This window comes from Podarcis tiliguerta (assembly GCF_965153285.1).
Source record: "Podarcis tiliguerta genome assembly, chromosome: 13".
Taxonomy (NCBI): domain Eukaryota; kingdom Metazoa; phylum Chordata; class Lepidosauria; order Squamata; family Lacertidae; genus Podarcis; species Podarcis tiliguerta.
Window position 1 is genome coordinate 41436780 of NC_139546.1, and position 27479 is coordinate 41464258.

At 47.7% G+C, this 27479-nt stretch overlaps 3 protein-coding genes across 8 annotated transcripts in view; 2 read left to right on the forward strand and 1 right to left on the reverse strand.

Moving 5' to 3' along the window:
* Positions 1-9269, forward strand: part of LPCAT4 (lysophosphatidylcholine acyltransferase 4) — a 31857-nt gene extending 22588 nt beyond the window's left edge. The window contains exons 6-14 of the mRNA XM_083410345.1: positions 311-369; positions 827-861; positions 1357-1411; positions 2077-2159; positions 3384-3509; positions 5336-5477; positions 6574-6672; positions 7563-7719; positions 8644-9269. Coding sequence (XP_083266471.1) covers positions 311-369; positions 827-861; positions 1357-1411; positions 2077-2159; positions 3384-3509; positions 5336-5477; positions 6574-6672; positions 7563-7719; positions 8644-8801 — 914 coding nt within the window. The 3' untranslated portion in view covers positions 8802-9269. The remainder of the gene's footprint in view (positions 1-310; positions 370-826; positions 862-1356; positions 1412-2076; positions 2160-3383; positions 3510-5335; positions 5478-6573; positions 6673-7562; positions 7720-8643) is intronic.
* Positions 9270-10618: 1349 nt separating this feature from the next.
* On the reverse strand, positions 10619-25281 carry NUTM1 (NUT midline carcinoma family member 1). Of its 6 annotated transcripts, XM_083410061.1 has the most exons (8): positions 25147-25281; positions 22702-22830; positions 20632-20826; positions 17714-17842; positions 17471-17610; positions 15913-16202; positions 14075-14191; positions 10619-13214 (listed from the first exon to the last, which is right to left on the reverse strand). In XM_083410061.1, exons 3-8 carry the CDS (start codon positions 20700-20702, stop codon positions 10884-10886), a joined length of 3078 nt encoding a protein of 1025 aa, XP_083266187.1. In that variant the 5' UTR covers positions 20703-20826; positions 22702-22830; positions 25147-25281; the 3' UTR covers positions 10619-10883. The 6 variants fall into 6 exon arrangements, with proteins under 6 accessions (XP_083266187.1, XP_083266191.1, XP_083266188.1 ...); XM_083410065.1 differs by lacking the exons at positions 22702-22830; positions 25147-25281 and adding an exon at positions 21454-21770; XM_083410062.1 differs by lacking the exons at positions 22702-22830; positions 25147-25281 and adding an exon at positions 21632-21768.
* NOP10 (NOP10 ribonucleoprotein) lies at positions 23820-25593 on the forward strand. Its single transcript, XM_083410904.1, has 2 exons — positions 23820-23980; positions 25180-25593. The coding sequence occupies exons 1-2, from the start codon at positions 23927-23929 to the stop codon at positions 25318-25320; spliced, it is 195 nt and encodes a 64-aa protein (XP_083267030.1). The 5' UTR covers positions 23820-23926; the 3' UTR covers positions 25321-25593.
* The last annotated feature ends 1886 nt before the right edge of the window (positions 25594-27479 follow it).

Here is a 27479-nt window from a genome sequence, read left to right on the forward strand (position 1 = left end):
GTAAATAATAATTTAATTTGTAGACATTTAAGTTTTCTCTTTACTATTATATTCCAATGGATTATTTAATATTGCTTTATTTTAAGTTGTTTATTTTTAAGTTGTTTTTATTATAGATATTTTTCCAGCATTGGGTCAGATTGCTATTAGGTGTGTGGCCTTTGCTATCTATTTTGCTGTTTCTTCAGCTTGCAAAACCGCCTTGTGTATAGCAATACAGAAAGGCGGTACACAGATTAAAAGTGACATGAAAAGAATGAAACGAAGGACACAAGAGCAAGTCTTGAGGGTGTGTGTTCTTCATCCTCAGGTGCCTTCATATCTGGTGTCCCCATCCAGCCAGTCCTCATTCGATACCCAAACTCTCTGGTGAGTCTATAAGAACATTAGGAAAGGGCGGGTAGAACATCTGATTGACTTGAGGAATAATGATAGTATGTATGTATGTATGTATGTATATATGTATACATACATACTCTGCCCATCTGGCTGGGTTTCCCCAGCCACTCTGGGTGGCTCCCAACAGAATATTAACAAGATGATCAAACATCAAACAGCTTCCATCACTGACATCTTCAGGTAGGGCTAGGAAATATTCCCCGTCTGAAACCTTGGAGAACCACTATCAGTTGGTGCTAAGTTATATAGACCCCATGTTTTGGCTTTGCATCGTTCCATTTCTGATGTTCCTAAAGGTACTGATGGTGAGGCAGCTGAAGAGATTGTATTTCAGTTCCTCTGCACATGCGTACAGCTGTGCACCTGAATTCGATGCCATGACAAACCTTCCTAAATATTATTTTAAAAGTGCTTCTTTTCTTTATAGGATTCGACGACATGGGCATGGAGAGGACCTGGAGTGTGAGTAATTGACATGGGGGCATCAAATCTGGAATAATAATATAATAATAATTTGTTATTTACCGTATTTTTTGCTCTATAAGACTCACTTTTTCCCTCCTAAAAAGTAAGGGGAAATGTGTGTGCGTCTTATGGAGTGAATGCAGGCTGTGCAGCTATCCCAGAAGCCAGAACAGCAAGAGGGATTGCTGTTTTCACTGTGCAGCGATCCCTCTTGTTGTTCTGGCTTCTGAGATTCAGAATTTTTTTTTTTCTTGTTTTTCTCCTCCAAAAACTAGGTGCGTCTTGTGGTCTTGTGCATCTTATAGAGCGAAAAATATGGTATACCCCACCCATCTGGCTGGGCTTCCCCAGCCACTCTGGGCAGCTTCCAGAAAAATATTAAAATACTGGAACATTGTGTGCACTGATGTGTGGGGTGGAGTATGCTTGTTCTGCAGGCCAGTGGGGGCTTGGTTTGTAGCCAAGGGTCACCTTCCACTTTTGTCCTTTCAGGTTAAAAGTCATCTGGTTAACAGCATCTCAGCCCTGCACAACAGTGGAAGTAGAGGTAAGGAAATGTCTCTTTTCCCTTCTCTTTTTTTTTGCAACACAGTGCCCCCTACTGTGCCATGCTTCCTAAGTCCCAGATTGCCCAAACTCTTTAGGATTCAGAGTCAAAATCCATAAATTCAGATTCAGTTAGCTACCCACTCCACTTTTTGAAGGGAGTAGTTTTTCAACACCCCTCATCCCCACCACTAGCATGGTATAACTCTTTTATCATACGCAATTATGGGAATTTCTGGGAAATTTGAAGCCATAGAGAGGGAGAAATGTTTTGCTGCTGTTTTTTTCTAGGGAAAACAGGGTGGAACTTTTGAGGGGAATTGAAATAGATGCAATACTCATTTGCCAAAGGTGAACTCATTTTACTACTATTTAGCAGCGGGGATGGCATGCAACGTACAGAGCAATTGTAAGGATGTTTACTCAGAGACAAGGCCCACTTTTTAGTGGAGCTCACTCCTAAGTAAAGGCTCCCTGAAATTTCTCTCCTACTGGAAAATGGGGGTGGGAAGTCCTAGCAGAGTGGGGAAAGAAAGTAGGGGGAAAGCTGTGGTTTTTTTCCTTCCTAGAAGGTTTCGTGGACCATCACAACTCTTAATCGCATATCAGACCCACAGCAAGCCATCTCTCCCTGATCGCACTCATAATTCTTCCTGTCATTTTCAGTTCCTCCCAGTTTATCAGCCCAGCGCTGAGGAGGCTGTGAACCCCACACTGTACGCTAACAATGTGCAGAAAGTGATGGCCAAGTAAGTATGGAGAGGGAACGGGTCTTAGTAGTTTGGGGGAGTGAGGGACTTTGGTAGGCTGGGCATGGGGCGGAATTCTGGTTAAAGTCCTTGCTTCCCCCTCAAAGAATTCTGGGAAGTGAAGGTGACTGTAATGGTTCTAGGGGTTGCTCGTGCGTAAGCCGGTGCAAACACCTGGCTGGATTGCCTGAGTGAACCTTTTCTGTCCGGACAGCCACTCACCCATGGCTGTCTCAATCGCTGGCAGAATCCGTCAGTGGGCGTTTCTTAAACTTCTTCCAGCAAAGAAGCTCTTTGACGCCTAGTCTTCTCCTACTCTCTCTGCGCGAAAGCCTTCTGCGCAAGGAGGGCGTAGGCAGCGGAGGACCTCTACTCTCCCCGCTGGTCTCCGGCAAGGAGTCATGGGACCGCCTTGCCGCTTCCCCCATCTGCCCCCCTTCTCCACTGGTGCTACGCTGATTCTCTTCCCCAGAAGATGGGCTGCCTCTCCCAATCCCGGGACGCTCTCCGGAATCCCTCTGGATTTTGCTCTCTCCCTCCGGCACTGATGGCAGTTCCCTGACAGTGACCCTTCAACAATTCACAGCACCCTTAACAGTTCCCAGAAATCTTTGGAATTACAGTTGCCAGGAATCTTTGAGGGGAAGCGATGTGCTTTCTGTGTATGGCACAGATACGACCAAAGAGGCCCAGAAATGGGGAGGAGAGGCAGTGGCTGTGTGGAAGAGATGAGGCGAAAAAGCTGGACCCAGGCCCCAAATCAAGGGTACTCCCCCCCCCCACTACAGCCCCACAGGTTGCACAAACACGATCAAAAGTCCTCCATTCCACTTTTTCACAGTGTGAAAATTTCTGCTGCCTGAAAGGTTTCAGAAGCAGCCGCAGGGACTGTGAGCATTTAAACCTGAGGGAAATGGGGAATGTGGTAGCTGTAGTCAGAACAAGAAGAAGTAGCAAGTAAAATAAAGAGAAAGAGAGAGGCTTTTCTGCTAGCAGGAAAAACCCCATCACCCCTAGGCAGCTGGTTCAAGTCCCTGGTGGTTAATGTCTGGGGGAGACGATCAGGATGTTTGTGGGCAGGAAGTGTGACTGCAGCATTGGCCCTCGACGCAAGCTGATGGGAAACCCCTCCTCTTATCAGGCGAGGCCTCAATTTGCTACTTAGACCTTTCCCCCCCTCTCTTCTCCTTTGCTTCTTGCCCCTTCTCCCTTTTGTTTGGCCAGAGCCCTGGGAATCCCAGCTACAGATTGCGAGTTTGTGGGCAACCTTCCAGTCACCGTCGTGGGGCGCTTGAGAGTGGCCCTGGAACCACGCATCTGGGAGTTGGGCAAAGCGCTTCGGAAGGCCAGGTGAGAGGCCGCATTTGTGTGCAGGAAGGTTGCAGGTTCAACTCCAAGCATCCCTAGTTAGAAGGATCAGGAAGTAGGGGCTGAGAGAGATCTTGGCTTGAGATCCCGGGAAGCCACTGTGAGCCAAACAACACTGGTCTAGATGAGTCTGTTCTCTCTAAAAAAAAAAAAAGGAACGGGGGGGGGGGGTGCTGGGAACACACAGGAAGCAAAGGAAGATGCCTCATATCAGACTCTTGGTCCATCTACCTCAGTGTTGTTCACACTGACTGGCAGAGCTCCCCAGTCTCTCCCAGCCCTGTCTGCAGATGCTGGGAATTGAACCCAGAACCTTCTATGTGCAAAGCAGATGTTCTGCCGCAGAGCAAGGGGCGTGCGTCACTGGCAGGAGAAAGCCACTAGTTCAAGAGTGCATGAGAGGGTCCCACATCAGGGCCAGCCACAGCATGATGGTCGAAGCAGCGGTGGTGCCCAGGATGCCACGTTGCCATTTTCTGATGGCAGCTACGTTTCCCTTCAGTCTCCTCTCGCGACGGGCAGACATGCCCCCTCATCATCCATGGCAGAGTGAAGCATGTGGGGAAATCCAAAAGAAGGGTACAGTGGTACCTCTGGTTGCAAACGGGATCCGTTCCAGAGGCCCGTTTGCAACCTGAAAGGAATGCAATCTGCGCCTGCGCGGGTCGCGATTTGCCACTTCTGCACATGCGCGTGACGTCATTTTGAGCATCTGCGCATGCACAAGCGGCAAAACCCGGAAGTAACCCTATGGCAACCTGAAAACACTCAACCTGAAGCAAATGTATAGAATCATAGAATCATAGAGTTGGAAGAGACCACAAGGGCCATCGAGTCCATACCCTGCCAAGCAGGAAACACCATCAGAGCACTCCTGACATATGGTTGTCAAGCCTCTGCTTAAAGACCTCCAAAGAAGGAGACTCCACCACACTCCTTGGCAGCAAATTCCACTGTCGAACAGCTCTTACTGTCAGGAAGTTCTTCCTAATGTTGAGGTGGAATCTTCTTTCTTGTAGTTTGGATCCATTGCTCTGTGTCCGCTTCTCTGGAGCAGCAGAAAACAACCTTTCTCCCTCCTCTATGTGACATCCTTTTATATATTTGAACATGGCTATCATATCACCCCTTAACCTCCTCTTCTCCAGGCTAAACATGCCCAGCTCCCTTAGCCGTTCCTCATAAGGCATCGTTTCCAGGCCTTTGACCATTTTGGTTGCCCTCCTCTGGACACGTTCCAGTTTGTCAGTGTCCTTCTTGAACTGTTGTGCCCAGAACTGGACACGGTACTCCAGGTGAGGTCTGACCAGAGCAGAATACAGTGGCACTATTACTTCCCTTGATCTAGATGCTATACTCCTATTGATGCAGCCCAGAATTGCATTGGCTTTTTTAGCTGCCGCGTCACACTGTTGGCTCATGTCAAGTTTGTGGTCAACCAAGACTCCTAGATCCTTTTCACATGTACTGCTCTCAAGCCAGGTGTCACCCATCTTGTATTTGTGCCTCTCATTTTTTTTGCCCAAGTGCAATACTTTACATGTTAAAATTCATCTTGTTTGTTTTGGCCCAGTTCTCTAATCTGTCAAGGTCGTTTTGAAGTGTGATCCTGTCCTCGGGGGTGTTAGCCACCCCTCCCAGTTTGGTGTCATCTGCAAATTTGATCAGGATGCCCTTGAGTCCATCATCCAAGTCGTTGATAAAGATGTTGACTAAGTCCGGGCCTCATGTAACATGAGGTGTGACTGTACTTGTTACGGTAAATGTGAAAACCTTGCTTTCCTTATTGGTTCCCCCCCTTCCTGCAGGTGCCCAACAGGGGGAGTCAAGAGCCAGCTGGATTCCTTGCCTGCTGGTGCATCAGGGCAGCTAGGGCCGAAGGAGCTGGCTCATTGGCTGGGGCTGGCCTGCCCTGAGGATGTTGAAGGGCTCTGCACCTATTTCCAACAGGTAAGTGGGAGCAGGAGGGAAAGCACAGAAGCGGCTTGTGCAATCGTAAGCCAGTATTTTAAACGCAAAACATCCTTGAGGGTTTTGGCAGAACGGCAGTATGCAAATGTAGCAAGTACAGTGGTACCTCTGGTTAAGAACTTAATTCGTTCTGGAGTTCCATTCTTAACCTGAGGTACCACTTTAGCTAATGGGGCCTCCCTCACGATTTCTGTTCTTATCCTGAAGCAAAGTTCTTAACCCGAGATACTATTTCTGGGTTAGCAGAGTCTGTAACCTGAAGCGTATATAACCTGAAGCGTATGTAACCCGAGGTACCGCTGTAAACGTGCTGGGGTTATTGTTTTTTGTTTGTTACTATGGTCTTTTTTCCGTTTTTTTTTAATATTGTAAACCAGCCTGTGATCTTTGGATGAAGGGCAGCATCGAAATTTAATAAATAATAATGATGCATTTTATTCATTGCATTTCCGCCCCGCCCCCCCAACACTATTTCTCCATGGAGATCAAAGTGGCTCTCCGCCTCCTTATCCAATCCCTACAACAGCCCTGTGAGGTAGGTTAGGCTGAGAGGCCATGACTGCCCCAGCGTCAGCTTCATGCCCAAGTGGGGATTTGAACCCTGGCCTCCCAGGTCCTAGTCCTAGTCCGACGCTCTAATCACCGCACCACACTGCCTTTCCAAAATAGAAAGGACATGGAAAGATGTGGTATTCAATGAATATCCTGAAACAAGGGGAGATGCTTTGTGAAAATGGCTGCAAAAATTCTAAATCACTGTTAATGTGCTCCCCGATTGGCTAAGATTGGCCATTGTGATCTGCATGGGAAAAGCCGCCATTGTCTTAGCTATGTAGGCCTAACTTGCCCTCCGTTTTGCCTGCACATAGCCAAAATCTGATGGGAAACAGAATGGGGGAAATAACAGTGAAACATGGGTGAGCTATGGCTGTGAACAGCTTCCCAAAAAAGGTGATTTTAAGGTAATCCAGCCCCCTGCCCAATGCGTCACTACTTTTTGAGGTTAAAATTGAGCCAGGAGAACATCTGGTTCGGTGTGCAACACAATCAGTTCTCTCCTTGCATCTCTTCCCAGGATGCCGATGGCAACATGGACTCCCGGGAAGTGGCCCTGGCCCTGGAGGCATTGGAAGGAGAGCACAACCCACAGGAACTGACGTTTCGTGCTTTTAAGGTAACCGCGGTGGTTGAGTTTGATGGAGAGAAAGTCAAGCTAGTGATTCAATGGAGACAGAGAAACCCAATTCTCTGCTAAACATCTAAACAATGAGTTGGACAGCGCTGGCTAGAGGGTATGGGGTGATGCCTAGCCCTTCTGGCTTGCTGCTTCCCCCCTGCATTCCACTCCCCCAGCCATTTTTCTCCTAGTGGTGGGGGGAAATGCATCTCAGCATCTTGGTTGGGGAGAAGCATCCAGGGAGGGGAGTTCTAGGGTGGTCCCTACAGGACTTCTGTCCACGTGAAGCACAAGGGGGATTGTGAGTTTAGAAAGGGGTTAATCCAAGCAATGGAAGACATGGCTGCGTGCTGCTGTGGTCTTGCGGATCAGAAGGTCCGCGGTTCAAATCCCCATGACAGGGTGAGCTCCTGTTCAGTCCCAGCTTCTGCCAACCTAGCAGTTCAAAAGCACGTCAAGTGCAAGTAGATAAATAGGTACCACTCCAGCGGGAAGGTAAATGGCATTTCTGTGTGCTGCTCCGGTTTCACCAGAAGCAGCTTAGTCATGCTGGTCACATGACCCGGAAGCTGTCTGCGGATAAACTCCGGCTCCCTCGGCCTATAGAGCGAGATGAGCGCCGCAACCCCAGTCATCCACAACTGGACCTAATGGTTAGGGGTACCTTTACCTTTAATCCGAGCGATGGAAGACATGGCTGCGTGTCTCTGCGTCGGTCTGGGTGGGCTATAGAACGAAAGGGGCGGGGATTGGGGCAAAGTGGACCAAACCAAAGGTTTAAAGGGGAGGAGTCTCTGCTGTGGCGGGAAAGAGAGCATTATATGCAATGTTGCATTCAGAGTTCATATCTCTGTTCCTGACACACACACCCCTTTCTACAACGCCAGCTCTTCACGGAGACAGACGGTGAGGCAGAGAACAGTCGGCTTTGCCAAGATGGATTCTGCGCCATTTTGCGCCTCCTGCTGGGCACACCAGGTGCAGATGGGGCCGAACTCTATAGTCGACTTTGTGGGGACCACAGCCAAGATGGACTGACCCTCGGTGAGATCCCTCATAAAAGCGGGGCATGGAAGGTACAGGGGAGGTGTGACGGGTCTCGTATGTCAAGTACATGAAGGGCTCGTTAACACCAAGTTTTGAGGAAGAAGGGCGTTGGGTTTTGAAGACTTCTAGGAAGTGGGTACAGACCAGGGTCTCATCCACACCGTATATTTTAAGCATATGGCTTCCCCTAAAGAATTCTGGGAACTGTGGTTTGTTTGTTAAGGGTGCTTGGAATTGCAGCTCTCTGAGTGGGTGAACAACAGTTGCCAGGAGTCTTTGGGGGAAGCCATATGCATTAAATATACATTCAGGAAGGAAAGAGGTTGCCGATTGGGTAGAAATGAAATGAGAAGTGTGATGTGTTGATTTTGGTCAGCTCAGCTAGGGAAAATGACGAGGAAGCCCCTCTGGAAATGTTGAGATTGAGGGTTATGGGAATGATTATGGAAGAGGTTTGGGGACAGCTATGGTAAGGGGCAAAAAGTCAGGAGGTGGATAAAAGTTGCAGGAAGAAGTGTCAACCCCGGGGTGTCCAACATGGCGTCTGTCGCTGGCACCCACAGAGTCATCTCCTCCCTCCCTGCTGAAATTTGTTGTGAAAGATGCATTCTGCTGTAGCTGGCAGAATAGCTGCAATGTTTGTCAGGCGAGCCCACAAGAGTTTCTTAGGTTTGCAAATGGACCCATGGGTCCCAAAAGGGTGTCAGCGCCTGGTCCATACTGACGCAACTTCTGAGGCCAGGGGATTCTCCTAGGGCTACCCATAGACCACTTTTACACTGATATTCCTTATTTGTGCTTTTTATCTTGTGGTTTTTTTATGTTGTGAACTGCCCCGAGATCTTTAGATGAAGGGTGGTACATAAAGCTAATCAATGAAGTAAAATATTCACCCTGCTTTCCTTTTTCTCTCTTACCCAGATGAGTTCCAAGACTTCTCTCTCCGCCACCCTGACTACGCCCGCCTCTTCAGCACGTACCTGCGCCCCCCCGTGGCGTGCACTCTGTCCAAGCCTGGCCTCCCGCCCACCTATGCTAATGGCGTTCCTGCCTCCCCTCCCAAGAGCAAGGCAGACTGAAAACCCCCTGAAAACTCTTTAGCCATGTGTATACAACGAAACACACACACAGACACAAACACACACAGCCATGCCACATCCTTGGCCACGCAAACCCCGCCCCTCCTGCTCGCTTGCTCGCTCTCTGCCGCCACGGTGGTTAGGCAAAGGGGGGCGGAGACACCCCCATCTCAGGGCAACCGTAACCGGGGAATCACAGCCGCAAGTTCTTTGGGGATTGGGGCTTCTCTCCGTTTATTTTAAAAGTTTTATTTTTGTTATGTTTTAATTATATCATTTTATCTTACGTTGTTGATATTCTGTTTTGTTCGTTTGTCAACGGGAAGGGAAGGACGGAAGGGTGAGATACTGTTGCTTTTCGTTTTATTTTCTGTTTTGTAAAATATAAAAAGTGCTATTTTATATATAAAATAAATATCTATATCTCTATAATAAAAAAAAGATATATGTATTAAGTTTTAAAACAAAGGTGGTTCCTGATTTTGTTTGTTTGCTAAGACTGGGGGAAGGAGTTTGGGCTGTGGCTGCAGAAGACCTTGAGTTTCAAGGTTTTTAGTCGAAGGTTTTAAAGTTTTTAGTTCAAACATTGGAAGTTGCTCCATGTGGGCAAGTGGAACACCGACCCAGAACTCTCTCTCTCTGCTTTCAGCCATCCCCCACCTGCCTACCTTCTTACTTACAACCAATCCAGGGGGAGGCACTGCCAATCACTGCCTCAACCATTGTCCAGTGGCTGGCATAATGGGACACCATCACTGCTCACCTGATCTCTGGTTGGTCGCATCGCTACTGCATGCTAGGAGGAGGAAGGGCAGCACAGCAGCACTAGCAACCACAGCGCTGCGCAGACACGCTGGCAGAACCAATCTTGGGCTCCTGCTGGCACGTTTGCACCACGTCAACCTCCCCAACCTTCTGCCCTCCTTTACTTCCCAGTAAGCAGCATTAGTAAGCAGTGGCATCTCACCCCGCTCCCTGCTACTGCTGTAATCTCGGTATTGCCTCTGTAGAAATCAATAGGGAGGATGGGGACAAGATTAGAATTAGACGGCTCTGCCCTGTCAATGGGTTTGGTTCCACCTCCTGTGGGTCTCCTTACCTTCTGCCCTACCAGCCTCAGTGGCCACCAGCCTCCATTGAACTCAAGTAAGATATGCACATTACGTGCCAAGGTTGCATTCAACTCGGCTGTAAGATGAGAGCAAAAGGTTGTGCTGTGTCGCCAGCCTCTTAACAAGAGTGATTCTATCCAGGGCTCTGTCCAGCCTGAAACTGGAGCATTGTAGCATTATTCAGAGACAGGGAAGGGGGTTAGATTTGGGACTGGCTGCCAGCCCTGAACCTGTCATATAGCCAGGAGGTTCAGGACAGTGAGAAAGGGCAGAAGTATCATGTTTTCTTCCCTTTGCTTCCTGAAGCCTGCCTGTGTAGCTCAAATAGGGGGATTTTTAAAAGCTCATGTCTCCTCTCTTCTCAACCTTAATGCTCGCCTCCAGGATGCTATCAGCTGAAGAAGGCAAATCCCTATCCCTGTTGTTTTTAACCAAAGTGACCATTTCAAAATTTTATAGGCTTGGAAACCACTGAGTGCAGGCTTGTCTCAGGCTGGGGTTGCTCTTCTGTTTTATTACACACACAAACCCTATTTAATTTTATTTTTAAATCAAATGTATATGTTTCCACAGGTATGCAGAAACAAGCACTCCCTTCTTTTTCAATTCCAAAACAGATCGGCACAGGATAACATGAGTTCAATATTAGGCAAGCTAGCAGTCTCTAAGGTGGAGCTTTCAGAGCCAGGCTTGCAGCCAAGCAAGTTGGATTCAATATCTCTTTTAATTTGCTAAGAAATTGGAACAAATGCAGGGAGGGGGTCTCTGTCAAGTCCCATGGGAAGCGTATCTAGGCAGATCGTGACTCGGTCAAGGTATTTCGGCGGTCTTTTTCCCTGTTACCCGTACTATTGTGAGTAATGGCGGGGCTCTGAAATCTCAGCACTGGTGGCAGCTGCCAAAATGGGGACTTTAAGAGACTTTCCCAGGGTTTGCTAGAGTTAGCCTCCATTGAAAGAAAGGAGCACTGCTACTGGTTGCGAAGGCGCTTGCTCCTCCGTGTACCTGAGCCATTGTTCTTTCTCTTGTGACTGTGCTGGGTGGCTGTGTTGGCTTCTGGGCTCCTGTTTGGTGGGGTGGTGGAATTCTGGGGCACCTGCGCCCTCGTGGAATGCCTTGTCTTAGCACCTTGCTTCCCAGCATCCGTGGGTGAGGAGGACAGGGTGTCCCCTTGTTCCCTTGCGAGAGGTGCAAGGGCACTGTGAGGGGAGAGGCTGAGCTTAGAGGCAAGCAAGGAGGAGAAGCTAGATAGCTCCTCATCCTCCTCTTCGTCGTCTTCTTTAGCGCCATATTTAAGGATGTCTTCCACGCTTCTTCCGGGGAGTTCTGGAAGCAGGTCTTTTGCCACGGCGACTCTCTCAAGCAAATCTCCCCCTTCCCCCTTACTCGGGTTCTTTGCGTTACTCTCTGAACTGATGAGCCCCCTGTGGGCTTTAGAAGGGAGCAGATCGCTAGACTCAGATCTCTGACTGGGCTCATCATTTCCATGGCTGCCTCCACTGCTTCCTCCACCTTGTGGTAGTGGAAACGCTGCTCCCCCTTTCCCAGAACTGGCAGCCACAGGAGTGTGAGCTCCAGCTGGACTGCAACTGCCTCCATCAGCTTCCACTGTGGCAACGTAGCTTGAAGGGTTTGGCGTGGACTCTGGGTTCTGCTTGTCATCTGGAAGGTTTTCCACCCAAGGCGTGACTTTGCACTGATCTGTGAGTGGCCACTGAGACTTCTGGAATATCTCAGCGCACTTCTGGATACTTGGAGATTGAGGCTCCAGTACTGAGAGGGTGAAATATGGCACATGCTCAGAATCTGTGCCTGTGGGCTGCTCTTCAAGCAACCCTATCCGACTAGAATTGGATAAAGTCAACTTCTGTCTGTTTCCCTGGCTGGGTTCAACATGTGACTTTTTAGTTCCTCCATCTGTTTCCAACACAGGTGAGTCAATGGACTGTTGGCCATCTTGTCTACTGGAAATTGGTTGTTTCTCTAATGATATATTATCTGCAGGCAACTGTACACTTTTGACCAAGCCATTGTCCTTTACTGATGTCGTTGCCATTTGCTTCCAGTTAGCCTCTGGCTTCTTCTGAGATTTGACCTGTGCTTCTTGGCCATTGAGATGATTCCCATGTCCAGAGGGGCTCAATGCTAGACTGTCTTGCACTGCTGAGCTTTTTCCACATGGCTTGATGCCTCCAAACTGAGTTACAGTTACATTAGAGGTAGGTTTTGCCCCTCTATAAATGCCTTGGGACTGGAGTTGATCTTTGGCTACTTCTCCTTGACAGCCATTTTGCTTTTCACGTTCAGCCTGCAGGAGTTCCTGTTTTATCTGGTTATCTGGGTGAGATGTCATCTCATTACCTTGACAGTCAAGTTCTCTTCTACTGGAGATTTCCTTCGGCCCCCTATTACTTTGAACTTGGAGTTGACCTCTGGCCTTTTCTGCAGAGTCAACATTTTGTCCCCCATGCCCATTCAAAGTCCTTTCTGCTGCTATGCGATCTTCTAATAACATTTTGTTTAGGCCTTGACGATCATGGTCGGTCCCTTTTGGATCATCTTCCTGTATTTTCCAGATAGCATGAGCCTTCTTTAGACATTTGACCTCCCCTCGTTGGATACCATCTTGTTTTTCACATTTGTTGTGGGGTGGTTCTAGATTATTCCAAACCAGCTCCATCCCATTATGGAACTGTCCTTTGACAGCAAGGCTGCCTTGCCCTGTAGCATGCTGCTTGACCTTTCCTTCTTGGCCGCCATCTTGCTTTGAATGTTCTAAGGCATGGGGCCTTGCAATACCTTGCTTGGCTTTGTTGTCCCCTTTGGATGTTAAGTTCCCAGTAATGTTGGCGTTTCCTGTTATACCAGGAGTAGCTTCCAGTGTGGCCCACTGGCTATGAGAAGAGCTTCCATGACTTTGAACCTGGCCTCGTCCCAGTGAGTTCTGGGTTTCCTCTTCAACTGTGCTCTTCAGGGAGAGTAGTAGGTTTGCTTCCTGAGAGTCCTGGATGCCACATTTGTGAGAAGAACTCTCCGCTTTTGGTGGAAAGCCTCGTTGCTGCGAATGATGTGCCAGTGGGGAACTGGTGGCTGGCATAGGCAATTCTGGCTGGTTGCTTCTAATGACTTTGCTGGTCAAAGGCCTCTTCAGGGCATGGCATGATGCATCTTCTCCTTTTCCATTACCACTGACCTCGTCCTCTTCCTCAGACTGCGAGGGGGTGGAGTCAGAATGGGATGTAGGGTAGACAGAGGGCTCCCTTTCTTCTTCCGACAGCGCCAGGAGTCTCTTCTCTGTCAGCTGTAGACAGAAAGGAAAAAGGATCAATTCAGAGTAGCTATGGGGAAAGTCTTGCCAGCACTGCCTCTCAGCTCAGCCCCGTAGTGGGATAATTTTGTGCCTCCACAGCCATGTGCAGGTTTGGACCCTCCAAGTGTCCCTATTTTCCAGGGACAGTCCCGGATTTACAGAAGCCATCCTGGTTTCTGATTTGACCCCAGAAGGTCCCACTTTTCCTTACGATGTCCCTATTTTCATTGAAGGCCATTAGAAGACATATTCCCTTTATAGGGAAGTTTTTAAATATTTAATTATGTTTTAAATATGTTGAAAGCCACCCAAAGTGGCTGGGCCAGTCAGATGAGCACAGTACCATCATCATCATCATGAGATAGGATGTGCCTATTTTGGAGGGAATGAGTTCTGGTCTGGCCTTTCAAAGGCCACTGCCAATGTCACTTTATGGGCACTGATGTGGCAAAAATAGGATTCCATGGATGGAAAATATGCTATGTCCCCATTCAGTGTTATGGTCAGTTTCCAGTTGTATGGGTAGTAACCAACACGAAATGGTTGGGACAGTCTTGACAGTGGTGAAGGGGAGGAGATAGTCCTCCAATTTGCACCATGGCCGTTCTGACCAAACAGCGGCTTTCAAATGGAAACAGGAAACGAGGCTTCTTTGTCTTTTCCACATGCTTCACACACCTCTCTGTGCAAGACTTCCAAACCACAGGCTGCTGTGGCTAGAAGGCACAGTGGCGAAGCTGACATAACCACGGCTGCCGTGGTCCGAACTGGCCACATGAGCAGGCCCAAGCTGCAGCCTTGAAACTCCCCACGTGTCCCGATTCCCACCCCATTCTAATTCCATGCGTTACCTGGTTGGGTGTTAAGTTTAGCTCCTCCGCCAATTCCTCCATCAGATCTAGAGGATCCTGGCTTTTCTCTGGAGACAGCAAGTCAGCCATAAACTGTGGATGAATGACAGCTTCAACCTGTTGGGGAGAGGAAGGGGAAGCGTCATGGCTTGTAGTATTGAGCCTGGCTGAAAAGGAGCAAAAGTCTGCATGCCCAATCCTCACCCAAGAGATAATGTAATAACTCATTTGTTTAAAAATACTGTTAAAGATCTGGGTTAGGGGAGAGATCCCCCTAAAACCTAGGAATGAAGAAATGCTAGGATTTTGATTCATTGAGAAATGGATTAAAAAATAAACTGCAGGGAATTCCTGGGCTGGCTTATGCAAACCAATCTTGTGAGATGAGATATGGCTAAAGGGCCATAAACCTCTTCCCTCCAGGTGTGAACAGAGGGATTGGGGAAGCTGCCAGGGTAACTCTGGAGGGGGGAAAAAGGGTTTTATAGGAAGAAAAAGGGGAGAAAGGGGCTGAGATCGATCTTGGAGAGAGGTTCCCTGAAGGTTCCTTGCGCTGCTGCCTATGGAAATGTGTATGCAGTAAGATATGAACTCCCTCCACACAGACTGGAAGTGTAAATAGGTGAATAAATCATATTTCTTTAGGCACAACAGCCTCCACTGTGTCTTCTATTCTCCACAGGGACACAGACCCTGTATGTGTGCCCGGGACCCCATGGGCTTTTGCCATCACTCAGCAGAGAGAGGGGTAAGATGCAGGCTTTGGGGAAGTGAGGCTTTGTCAGCAGAGGAGTTTCCAACGTTGCCATGGATGGGTAAGACCAAAATGGTGGGTAGAGACCGCTGAATTCTAAGAGGGGAAGGGTTAATGGAGCTAAGGTCAGGTTCAGGTGGTGGAGACATGAAGCAGGGAAAGGAAGTGGATTGATGAATGGATAAGAAAGACAAACTCAGCATATGGAATGCTGTGGTCCAAGGCACAGGTGTGGATTGAGACTTGCCTTCCCTAGCATGGTGCCCTCTAGATGTGTAGGACTCCAACGTCCATCAGCCTCCGACAGCATGGCCAATGGTTGGAGATGATAGAAGCTGCAGTCCAAGAATCTCTAGAGGGCAGCAGGCTGGAGGAGGACTATAAATATCTGTTTATGATAGAGATTAGTAATAAAGGGAGGAGTAAAATACACAGCTCCATTGGATAATTGCTTAGCAACACTCAGTAGTGCATTAAAGCTGGGCTTGTGCTGTTATAGCTACAAGACACAAAAGTCAAAGTTGGTGCTGGATGCTAACCATGTGTTTGTTGTGTGTTTGGCTGCCACCTTTTTATCATCTAGTAGGATTTACCCTGATGATGATGATCGTATTATGGCCCCCTCCAGGCGTCCTTTCTTATGGTGCATTCATGATAATGTGTGCCCATGATGGTATCAAGGCCATCACACATGATTCCGCTATCAATGTTGTTTGTACTTTAAAGGGTTTCTGGGTGGACATACTCCTTTATCAATGCATGGCCCTCCTGAAATCCTGTAACTTTTTCATTCTACAAATATTCCGGTTTGTTTGTTGTCCTTTCGTTCCGCTACAGTGCAAGTGGTGCCCCTCTAGACAGCAGTAATGCAGTAACACTGGGGAAGGATTGCAGAACAACTAATAAATCAGAATGATGTGTGGGCGGTCCTGTATCAACCTGCCATTAATGCACTATTATTGTATTAGTGACTTGTTGCAGAGTATACATGCAAAAAAACCAACAGCCTGGAGAGGGGCTGAGAGAAGAGTTGCAAGATTTACATTTGCTCCGTTCCCATGAAGCAAACGCCACTGCTGTTTACCTTACATACAAATTCTTCATCATCACATAACTGATCGATATACTGCAGCAGGGCAGGATCTGGGAAGGCCCCCTCTTCCTGCTCTTGGGGGTTGCTGCACACCCCTTGTTCTTTCTTCTCGTCCTCTTCCTCCTCCCAACTCGTGTCCAGGCCTTCCATGATCTCAGCATACTGGTGCACCGCCTCGGCAGGGATCTCCCTGGGCGCTCCTGGGGTGGAAGTGCTGGGCGGACGCCGCTGGCGACGCCGAGGCTGGCGGCTCTTGGAAGCTGACTTCTTGGGGATGTAGACTTTGGGGGAAGCATGGAGATCGTGAAGTCAATCCTACATGAGTACACTGGGCTAGGTGAACTTGAATGGCGTGTGCCACTCATTGCTGACCTATCACAGTAGTTCAAAAGGAGTGTAGCCATTCCTGATGGGTACAGGTTTACTCTGCTTTTGGGAGGAGGTGGGCTGCCATCAGGCCCTGCTTTCCCCACCCACCCTTTTTTGCCTTTGGGTTGGCAACTGGGAGAACAGCTAGCACTCTGCCAAGAGGGCCTGCAGCAGCTGATCTCTGCCTAGGCCTGGAATAGTGAGAGGGGATGGTACCCCCCAGCATATCCTTACAGGCCTAAAATGGTTGGTGACCCCTGCTCTCGGTATCTTCTTGCTAAGAGGAAGTGCTCAAAAATACGCCAGACGGTGTCTCAGAAGACAAGGCTCATGGGGAGAGGAGCATAAGCAAGGATTTAAGTGAGCTCAGGGCTGCTGCATAGCTCCATCCCATAACTAAGGGAACCGGAATCAATTGCACAGCAAACAGAGTTAAATGTATTTAAATCTGCATATATATATGTATGCAAATAAAATGTATTGAAATCTGCATAAAGTCAGGTTTTCTTGCAGCAGAATATGGCTCAGAGTTGCGATTTTAAAATAAGCACCACACAGTCTCCTGGGCATAGGGAAGAATTAGCACATGGAGATGGTGTGTAAAATGAACCAGGAAGTCAATTCCATGTGGGGTTTTATGATCAAAGGCGTACCGGATGCCTGGGGTGAAAACTTGCCAGACAGGGAAGCAATATAGAGTGGCTGGGGAAACTCAGCCAGATGGGCGGGCTATAACTAATTAAATTTATTATTATTATTGGGAGGAAAGAAAAGGAGCTCATTAGCCATTTGCATTCCAGTTCCCCATCAGGTCCTCTTCCTATTGGCCTTGGATGCTGATCCATTAGGTCAAAACAGGGCACTGCCCCACCAACCTCTGTCTGCCTTCAGCCAGCCCTCACCTGCCTGCCTTCTGACTTACAATCAATCTAGCGGGTGGCCCAAGCTGCCATCTTCCTTCTCCTTAGCCCCAGAGTTGCCCCTTGTAGGGAGGAGGAAGTGGGGAGGAAGACACTAGAATTGGTTGGCTCTGCCGTCTTTGGTTCTGCCTCCACCTACCATTGAATTCTCTGCCTTCTGCCCTACTAGTTCCTAGGAGCCACCCCTGTTGGTCAATAGTTGGTCTAGATGGGTAAGGGTTTTGCTCAAAATGCAGAGGATTGTGGGAGGAAGACACTACCTTGCTGCTGCCCAGACTCAGGGGCAGGGGATGGAGGTGGCTTGTTGGGTTTGGGAGCTGGGGCCTGGAACTGAGAGCAACTGGCCAAGAGCTTCATCTTCTGGATCTGTTGTTCCTCTTCTGCTTCGAACTCCATGAACCTGAGAAAGGGAAGGGCAGAGGAGGGAGGGCGAAGTCAAAATGAAGGGAACCTCTTCACCCGCCAGCCGCCCGTAAGCCCATATGTGGGTAGGGAACTCTTACTTTTCTGCCATTTCATAGAAGATCATGCGCTCAAAGTTGCTGCTGTGCTCCCATTCTTGCACGGCACGGGGAACCCCATCTTCCAGGGTCATGTCGGGACGCAGGCGTGCCAGTGAGCGGAGGACGGGGCTGCAGGGGCAGGACGATGATGTCACATCAGTGAGAGCAAAGCTTCTAAAATGTGAACAGCAATCCTTGCCTCTATGGTCACACCCACACCAAAAATCTAAAGCACATTTAACACATATGGCTGTGGCATAACTGTCCTCATATAACCAGCATGCTTAAGTCTAATTCATGAAGGGGTTAAGACCATAGAGTAAGATGTGCTGTCAAGCTTAGGTAGGTCACACCCCCCCTCACCTTGGGGAAGGGTTATCAAGCTCAGATCGCATGGCTCAAGCAAGCCATCTTTGTGTTTCTATGCAAATAAATTAGAATCATTCACCACTTTGGAAACTAAGTTTGACAGCCTGTGTTTTCTTACTGCTGTATGGGAAAGCACATGAATCTGACCTTTGAATAAGTAAACTTTTTAAAACTTACCATACACGTGGTCTCTTTCTATGATAGAGGGGGATGTTGGAAGCAACTTAGAAGGGGATATTTTAAAGCAACCTATATTTCCACACTTATGTGGTTTTAAATTTCTCCAAACTTGGATCTAGGCATCCAGGGAATTCTTCTTTTTATTTACCATATCTTTTGCTTCCCAACAAGCAATGACTTTCTCCAAAGAATCCTGGTAACTGTAGCTTAACCCTCACAGTACTACAATTCCCCACACCCTTAACAAGCTACAGTTCCCTAGTTCCTTTGGGAGAAGCCATGTGCTTTAAATGTGCTTACACATTTGGGTGTAGGTCATAGCCATTCACCCCCACAACCACCCACAACTTTGACCATCATGACATTTATGGAGCCTTTTCTAACCCCAATTTAGCTCCTTAACCTCACTTGACAGTATAGGCAGTATAAAAAAGGTAAAGGGACCCCTGACCATTAGGTCCAGTCGTGGCTGACTCTGGGGTTGCAGCGCTCATCTCGCTTTATTGGCTGAGGGAGCCGGCATACAGCTTGTGGGTCATGTGGCCAGCATGACTAAGCCGCTTCTGGTGAACCAGAGCAGCGCACGGAAACACCGTTTACCTTCCCGCCGGAGCGGTACCTATTTATCTACTTGCACTTTAACGTGCTTTCGAACTGCTAGGCTGGCAGGAGCAGGGACCGAGCAACGGGAGTTCACCCTGTCGCTGGGATTCGAACCACCGACCTTCTGATCAGCAAGTGCTAGGCTCTGTGGTTTAACCCACAGTGCCACCTGCATCCCTTATAGGCAGTATAGCCTAGTGGTTAAAAGAAGACAAGGAGACAACCTTCAAATAGGTGCCAAGGAGTGTTGTTGTTGTTGTTACACTGGTACATGGGTTTGAATACTTTGGAAAGCACCCTTTCTGCAACGGAAGAACTTTGAGCAGTTATAGCAACCTCTGATTGCAATTTGTCAATACTTTTCAGCTTATGAAATGAGCAGAATTAAGTGCTAAAGCTACCTCACCCCACTCCCTGGTTTTAATTGTACCACTTCAGGTTGCAGGTCCTGGAATGCATGACTACTCTAATTGAAATGTGTTTTTCAATTGCATATTCAAGTGCAGTGTGGTCAGGTGGGGGGTTCCTTCTTGATTCTGCTGATAAACAGGAAAGACTAGCCCTTAAGATGATGGCTGTGTGAGTTGATACCGCACTTCAACAATTTCCCCAGGGTATAAAATGGGAATTGCCATGAGGTCTTGGGTTGGCAAAGTTAGGATTAGTGTTCAGTTTTCAACCAGGGCTTCAGGGTTCATAAAGTGAAACATTCAGAACTCCCAAATCCTTATTTTGCATGGAGAGTTCTGCCACCAAACTCATTTTGCTCATGACTCAAGGCCTTCCCTCTAACTTCAACCATTCTGTGTTTGTTGGATTCAGTGCCTTTAGAAAACAGTGGGATCCCACATCTCAGTACCAATGCTTTTGCTGTCACAATCAATAGCAACCCAAGGCTGACCAGTCCCCCTGCCAATCCTCACAGTTTGTTATCTGCTTACTATCCCCACTCTAGGTCACCCTTGTCTCCCAAACCAAATGATCCTTGCCACCAAGACCCTCACATGAAAAAACAGGCGAGAGCTTCGGCATCAGGCGTGGCAGGGAAATGGCGCCTGGCCAAGGCCTTGTAGCGTTGCCAGCGCCGATAATTCTCATAAACCCCCTTGGAGGTACAGGCAAAGGAGGCATCACTAGGAGGGGGCGCTCGGGCAGATGGCATGGCCTCTGGCACTCTCTGTTTCCTACCACCTGGCTCCTCGCCAGCTTTCGCCAGCAACACTGTGCGGATACCGGGGCCTGCTGGCCCATCCCGACGCTGGGTGGCCCAGCCCAGTGGCATCCCTGTCAGAAAGAAAGTCTGGGTCCGGGGTATTTCCTCGGCGCCCCCCATCATGGGGCCTTCTCTTTTTAACTTGATGATCAGCTTGCTCCCCGGGGCATCGGCTGAGGTCACGAGGAGAGCCGTCCCAGGGAAGGCGGGCAGGAGCAGTGAGGGGGCACTGGGTGGGCAGGAAGGTGGGGCAGGGCCCGGGGTGTGGGCCTGAGAGGCCATGGCCCTATGGGAGAAGGAATATGGATCAAAGAGAGCTGTTCAAAGGAACTGGGGCCCTGTCTGTGTTTGCTCCGTAAAGTCCTGTTGTGGGATCGTTGACGGAAACGAATTGGATACAGGTCCTTCTGGGAAGTTCACAATGATGCCATTTGGTTTCCAAGAAGATCCATCATTGTTGACTCAACTCTAGGTGCGAAGGTTGAAGGATAACAATTCCAGAACCTAGACACCTTGGGGGTTCCAATAAGGGGGAGGAAGTTAAAGTTCTAACCTGCAGGCCTGATCTCTATTCTGCATGCTACGTCTGATTTCATCTTCATACTGTTTCCTGAGTATCCTCATGTGCAAGGGCTGTTAATGGATTCCACAAGGAGCAGGTGTTCCACTCGATCTCAGCATTACCTCCAACGTGGGCTGTCAACCTTTCTATTGGCTCCCGCTCCTGGGTCTTTAACAACAGCAGGATCTGCAGAGATAACAAACAGGTGACTTCTCCAACCCAGCCTATTATTATAAATAAAAATGTTGTTGTTGTTGTTGCTGTTGCTGCAAAGATTGGGCATGATTTTTCCTGATTATCAATTGCTCATCCTACCTCTGTCTATAGACATTTGAAAATGAAGAAGTGACAGGGGGAATCTGACCAGCATTGGTCCACACCAAAGATACACACCTCTCCCAACCCACGTCCCCAGAAATGATGCAAGAGGTGCTACCTGCCCAAATCCAGCCCAAATTAAAATAGCAATACAGTAGTTGTTTGTGAGGTGCCTGTTGACTTGTTTTGTGTCTGCTCTGACATCGGGCAGCAGATGCAAGCACAGGGTTATGCCACTTGAGGGCAACAAGCAACAAATCTTGACCAGTTTGAAACTGTTTAACTGCCATGGCTTCCCCTGTGGAACTTTGGGAAAGAAAAGTTTTGAGAAGGTACTGAGAATCTGAGAATCATAGAACTGGGGAGTTGGAAGAGACCAGAAGAATTCTCTCTGGGGTCTGATGATTTGACAGAAGTTTCACCTGGGCAGTGTGTGTGTGTGTGTGTGTGTTTTCTGCTTTATTCTGCAAACCAGAGCAAACCCTTTGAATTGACCCATAGAGAGGGTGTCACAACTGAAAAGGCTGTCTTCGTAGTTTCCTCAGTAAAAATCTCTGCAGTTTACGGCACAACCAGGAGGCCCTCCCCTAATGAGCTTCGTGATCGGGTAGGCTAATGTGGACAAACAGCCTGGTCCAACATTTGGGAGGATTTTCTTAAGTCAATGCTAAACCTTAAACCTGCTCAGCAGCATATTATTATTGGCCAGTGCAGCTGCTTTAAGACTGGAGTAAAGTCGGTGTTATAGGATGCCCCATTCTTCAACCTAGATGCTGCATCCTGCACTTCTGAATTAGCCTTCAGGGCAGCCTTACACAGAGCATGTTACCACAGTCCAGCCTTGACATTACCAACACATGAGTCACAATGACAAGGCTTTCCTTGTCTAGGCTATCCTTATCTAGGCCTGGAGGCCCTCCTAGACACTGTGACCTCTTGTGCCTCCAGCAATAAAGATGGATGAAAGAGTACTGCCAGACTACACCTTCTCCTTTTGAAGGAGTGCAACCTTGTCCAGTTCTGGAAGATCTTTCCCATTCCCAGACATGTGAACTACCTGCCCATAGGACTTCCATTTTGCTGGGATTCAGTTTCAGGTTATTTACCCTGAACTGCATCCAGGCAACGATGCAAGAATTGCACAGCCACACCTGGCACAGCCACACCTGACTAAGATGTAAAAGAGAAGCCCCGGCAGGTATCACCAGCAAACAGATGCCACCAGGCTCGAAATCCCCAAATGAGAGCTTGATAGGCCTTCTTAAATTATCGCCTCCTGTTTTATCTTCCCTCTTAATTCTTTGGTTTAACTATTCTATATGGCTTGGCTCTGAGGCTTATTAGAACCCCAGTGACATACAGCCATTCCCACAACTAGGCCTATCTCTTGTCCTCTCCTCTGCATGTAAAACTTTGTTTGGCCATCCATGGGCTCCCGCTTATACCCCATGCTTAACATCTGGTTTGAATCAAAGAAACGTAGAGTTGAAAGTGACCACAAGGGTCATCTAGTCCAACCCCCTGTAATGCAAGAATCTGTTGCCCAACATGGGCCCTAAGATCCCAGCACTTCAGAAACTCCTCCTTTGCCCTCTCCTGCTGGGATCCTGTGCCTGCCTCTTGACCACTTAGAATCAGGCTACTCAGCTTGCCTTTGGGCCCTTCGAGGTGTTTGTTTGTCATGACAGGGAAATGCAGAGGAAAGGTTGGGAACAGCAATTGCTTGAAGCAACGTGATCTAACCTCCTTGCAAACCGATCAGGATGAATGCTCCCAAGGCGCTCCTTGTCTCAGTAGGCCACACCTGTCCTCGCTTAACACCCTCTTTGTTTTTTCACCTGGCAGGTATGTGTCCTTGAACTCTGACGATACCTGGAGGGAGGATAGAACAGGGTACAAAAATAAAGCTACTTTAAATTTGCAAACCTTACATTTACTATTCTGCACTTTTGACTCGTGCCCTGACCACTGATGGCATATGCCTCCTGGAAGGCTGCCCACAAAGTAATGTGGCCCTGAGCCTGAAGAAGTCCATGCAGAGCTTGTCTGAGGCCCTGGGCAGGAGTCCCCAGTCAGCTGGGAGACACAGAGCTTTTTTGGCATGACAGTGGTAAGTCCGGCAGGCCTCTGGCAGGGCCCTCTGGGTACCTGCCCCACCCCTATCCACCAGGCACGTGTACCCACCTGCCCACCCCCTTTTGCAGAGGTACAGGTCAACACATTATTTGTAGAGGTGCTTTCAGTAGAGAAAGATGCAGACTTTCAATAGGGAACTCTGGGTACGTTTAGCCTGGAAAAGAGGAGACTGAGTGGAGAAAGGATACCTATCTTCAAATATCTAAAGGGCTGGCACATGGAAGATGGAGCAAGCTTGTTTTCTCCTGCTCTGGAGGGTAGGACTGGAACCAATGGATTCAAATGACAAGGAAGGAACCTCCAACTCAACCTTAGGAGAAAACTTTATGACAGTATGAGTTGTTTCACAGTGCAGCGGTCTTCCTCGAGAGGATGTGGGCTCTCCTTCCTTGGAGGTTTTTAAACAGAGGTTAGATGGCCATCTGCCATGGTTGCTTCCACTGAGATTCCTGCATTGCTGGGGGTTGGACTAGATGACCCCGGGAGTCCCTTCCAACTGTACAATATACCGGTAATTCTAGATTTGAGTCTAGTGTGTGTGGCTAGAGCAGATAGACTACAATTCCCACAATGCATTTAACCAACAATGACTCCTGGAGCGGAGTACTGTACTGTATGAGAATCGGGAATTCTGAAGCCGAAAGACTACAACTCCCAGAATGCCCGGTTTCTTTACGAGCTCCTTCATTGGCAGATTAAGGCATCCTGCTGGAGAGGAAGTGGGTGGGGCTAATGCGCACGTGGGTTGTATGGACGCGCGTGTATATCGGGAGGAAGAAGCTCTTTTAATCCGTCTGCAGGTATAGTACTAACGCTTTCATAACCCGCAGCAATGTTTCTGCAGTACTACCTCGATGAACAAGGAAATAGGGTCTACACTCTCAAGGTAAGGATTTTACTTTAATGGCGTTTTGTCTCTCCGCCCCCCCCCCCAAATTATTAGTCTCTTTCTTCTTCCTGATGCCCCCCAAATCCAGATGCTATGCATATCAATTCTTGTTATGCTCCATCTAATACTAATGCACTAATAATTTGATTATTTATACCCCACCTATATGGCTGGGTTGCCCTAGCGTTAGCCCATATCTGGTTGCAATTAATCTTCTTTCCCTATTGTTTCTTTTAAAGATCGTCATTTGTTTAAATGTGGAATTATCTGTGCAAAATCTGCATGCTACTTTGATACCCAGATCATAATTTAACATTGTGGTAATTGCATGGCTTTCGTTTGTGTATATCCCCCCCCCCCTTAAGTTAATTAAATACTTGGTTTTGGTCTCGTGAATGGATTGGGGAGGAGTGTAGGAGGAAAAAGATTGTACAGTACAGGTCTAAGTGGTCTGTTGAAATCTTAAGAAAAGAGACATGGGGGAGTTCTCGCGATCATGAAAAATTGTATTTTTATTAACTTGTTTGTTTCTTAGAATATAAGCACGTGGGTAGGAATGCCTTGTTTTGATTTCATGAAAGGCACTCTAGGAGTGTTGCAAGGCTCAGATTGGGAAGAGAAGCATGTATGTCCTTTTCAGTACCTTGGAAGAAAGGTTGGATATGAAGAAAATAAAAGTGATTTTAAGATGGAATGTGTAGCTTTTAGGGCTGGTTTGGTTTTTCTAGGATTGTAGTTGCTCACATATAGACTGCCAATATTAACATACACATTTAAGCCAAGATTGGTGGGATATTGTTGTTGTTCTTCTTAATGTCAACTGACAATGTTCACACACATACATATACAGTGGTACCTCAGGTTAAGTACTTAATTCGTTCCGGAGGTCCATACTTAACCTGAAACTGTTCTTAACCTGAAGCACCACTTTAGCTAATGGGGCCTCCTGCTGCTGCCGCACCGCTGGAGCCCGATTTCTGTTCTTATCCTGAAGCAAAGTTCTTAACCTGAAGCATTATTTCAGGGTTAGCAGAGTGTGTAACCTGAAGCGTATGTAACCCGAGGTACCACTGTACATACACACACACACACACACACACATATATATATATATATATACACACACACACACACACATTTAAAACCAAGACTTGTATGCTCACAAATTGCTGTGCCTTCTCTTCCCTGCTTTGCAGAAGGCGGATCCCACTGGCCAGCCAACGTGTTCAGCCCATCCTGCTCGCTTTTCTCCAGATGACAAATATTCCCGACACAGGATCACCATCAAGAAACGCTTTGGAGTCTTGATGACCCAGCAGCCTCGGCTCGTTGTGTAAACTGCTTGTCATCTGGTAGGGACCTCTGCAGCCCATGGAGATGAGACAAGCTTCCAGCTCCAAAGCAGCCTCGAAGATGTCGACACAGAAAACAAAAGCACCAGATCTGCATTTCTTCATTCCACTTTATCACTCGGACTTCTAGAGAGCCACTAATGATGTGCGAGGAAACTCCTGCAATCTTCAAATGAGCTTGAATTCCTTCAGTTGCACCTGCTTGCCCCCTTGATTCTGGAAATAAAGCAAATGAAATATTTCATTTTATTCCTTTAACGTAAGAATGCTGGTAGTGTTGTCTGAGTAGGAAACCTGGAATGATTTGGTTCTAGCAAAGCATCTGATATGGGGGGGGGGGTCATTTTGTGTAGTGGATCACAAAGCAGAGAGGGCTTCTAATCTGTAAAGGGAAGGAGCACTTGTATATATCAGAAGTGGGGAAACTAGTGCTCCAAGTGTCCGAAGAGGAGTGCTCATATTCAAGGTCTCTCATTCCACTCCTCTTTCTCTTCCCTTTTCCAATCTCCTTTCTATAGCCAGTACAGTGGTACCTCAGGTTAAGAACTTAATTCGTTCTGGAGGTCTGTTCTTAACCTGAAACCGCCAGCGCGCGATTTCTGTTCTCATCCTGAAGCAAAGTTCTTAACCCGAGGTACTATTTCTGGGTTAGCGGAGTCTGTAACCTGAAGCATCTGTAACCCAAGGTACCACTGTACTCATTGGACTCGTTTGGAGAATCTTCCCCCCCCCCCCTTAGTTTGTTTAAAACAAAATGTGCTTCTGCAGACATCTGGGTTCTTTGAACCATGCCAATAGCTCTGTCTTGTTTCTCATTAACATTGTTTTGATTACAATCCTGGCAGCACTCACTAGCTGAGTTTGCTTGGAGAAGGAGCAAACTGATACTGCCTCACAAACAATTCAGATCCATCACAGATGTTCAGTGTAGGATATTAGAGCAGGGGTGCCCAAACTTTTTTCAAAGAGGGCCAGATGAAGTGAACATGATGAAGTGAACCTGTGTGGGCCGACCAAAGTTGTTGAGCTCTTTTTTTAGGATTGAAGTTGTTTTTTTTTACAATTTTACTACCCCACAGTTTTCGAGCTTTCTAGGATTGGAGTTGCTGGGCTTTTTAAAAGGATTTTCCCCCAGGACATATACTGCCTCAGAGGCCGGATTAAATCAGATTAGGCCCCCAAAACAGACTTTGGACATGCCTGTATTAGGGCAATATTTGCCAACCTGGCACCATCCAGATGTTTTGGGCCTGCAGCTCCAATGTGCTACCTGAGGCTGATGGGAGTTGCAGTCCAAAATACCCTCAGGGTGTTAGGTTGGTGATGGATGTACTAGATGTGTGCATGACAGACTTTTTTGCCTCCACAGATAAAGTCAGAAGAAATGAAGCACGCAACCCCAGAACAAGATGGCTGGGTTTTTGTGTGTGTGTTCTCTCACGCCTTCTGTTCCTTAGTCTCCTTTTCTTTTGGTCGTGCTTTTAAGCAAGTTGTTGCTCTCCACTTCCCTCTGGGAGGCAGTATGTAACCAGTACTGATTAGCATTGGTGTTCTGTAGAGGAGAGCGATAGCTCAAATTTGAAAGATCAAATACAAGCTTATTTGCCTGACAAAGAAAGACAACATCAATTCCTACAGATTGACAATACTAGCCTCTTTACTGAGTGGTTTGCATGGCTGGCAACATAACTGGGCCTAATAGCGCTCCACAACCTATGTCTTGTCAAGGGCCTAGGCCCAGTTTGCTGTCTGCCTGGGATTGCAAATAGGTTATGAATCACCTGGCAGGTCACTTACATAGCTGCTAGGCAACATTGGGTTACAGGCTGGCTGTAAGCTATTGTGTTTCATTTATCAGTCACAGTGGGGAATCCAGCAAGGAGATTCAGTCTCCTAGCTCCCTGTGTACCATTAGACACCGCCTTCTAATCGGAGGATAGGAATTCTTGCTGAACAAAAAAGTCTTAGGAAAGGAACATTTGCAGAAAGGGAATTGTTAGGGTCAGAGCATCTGGTCAAGGATGTCTCAGATGGCATCATTTTAATCAGGAGGTCTCAGAACTGCTTGCCTATAGTGATTGTGATGACTGGGTTAGTTCCTAAGACAGCAGGCTGCAACTTTTCCAGACCCACGCTCACCTTTA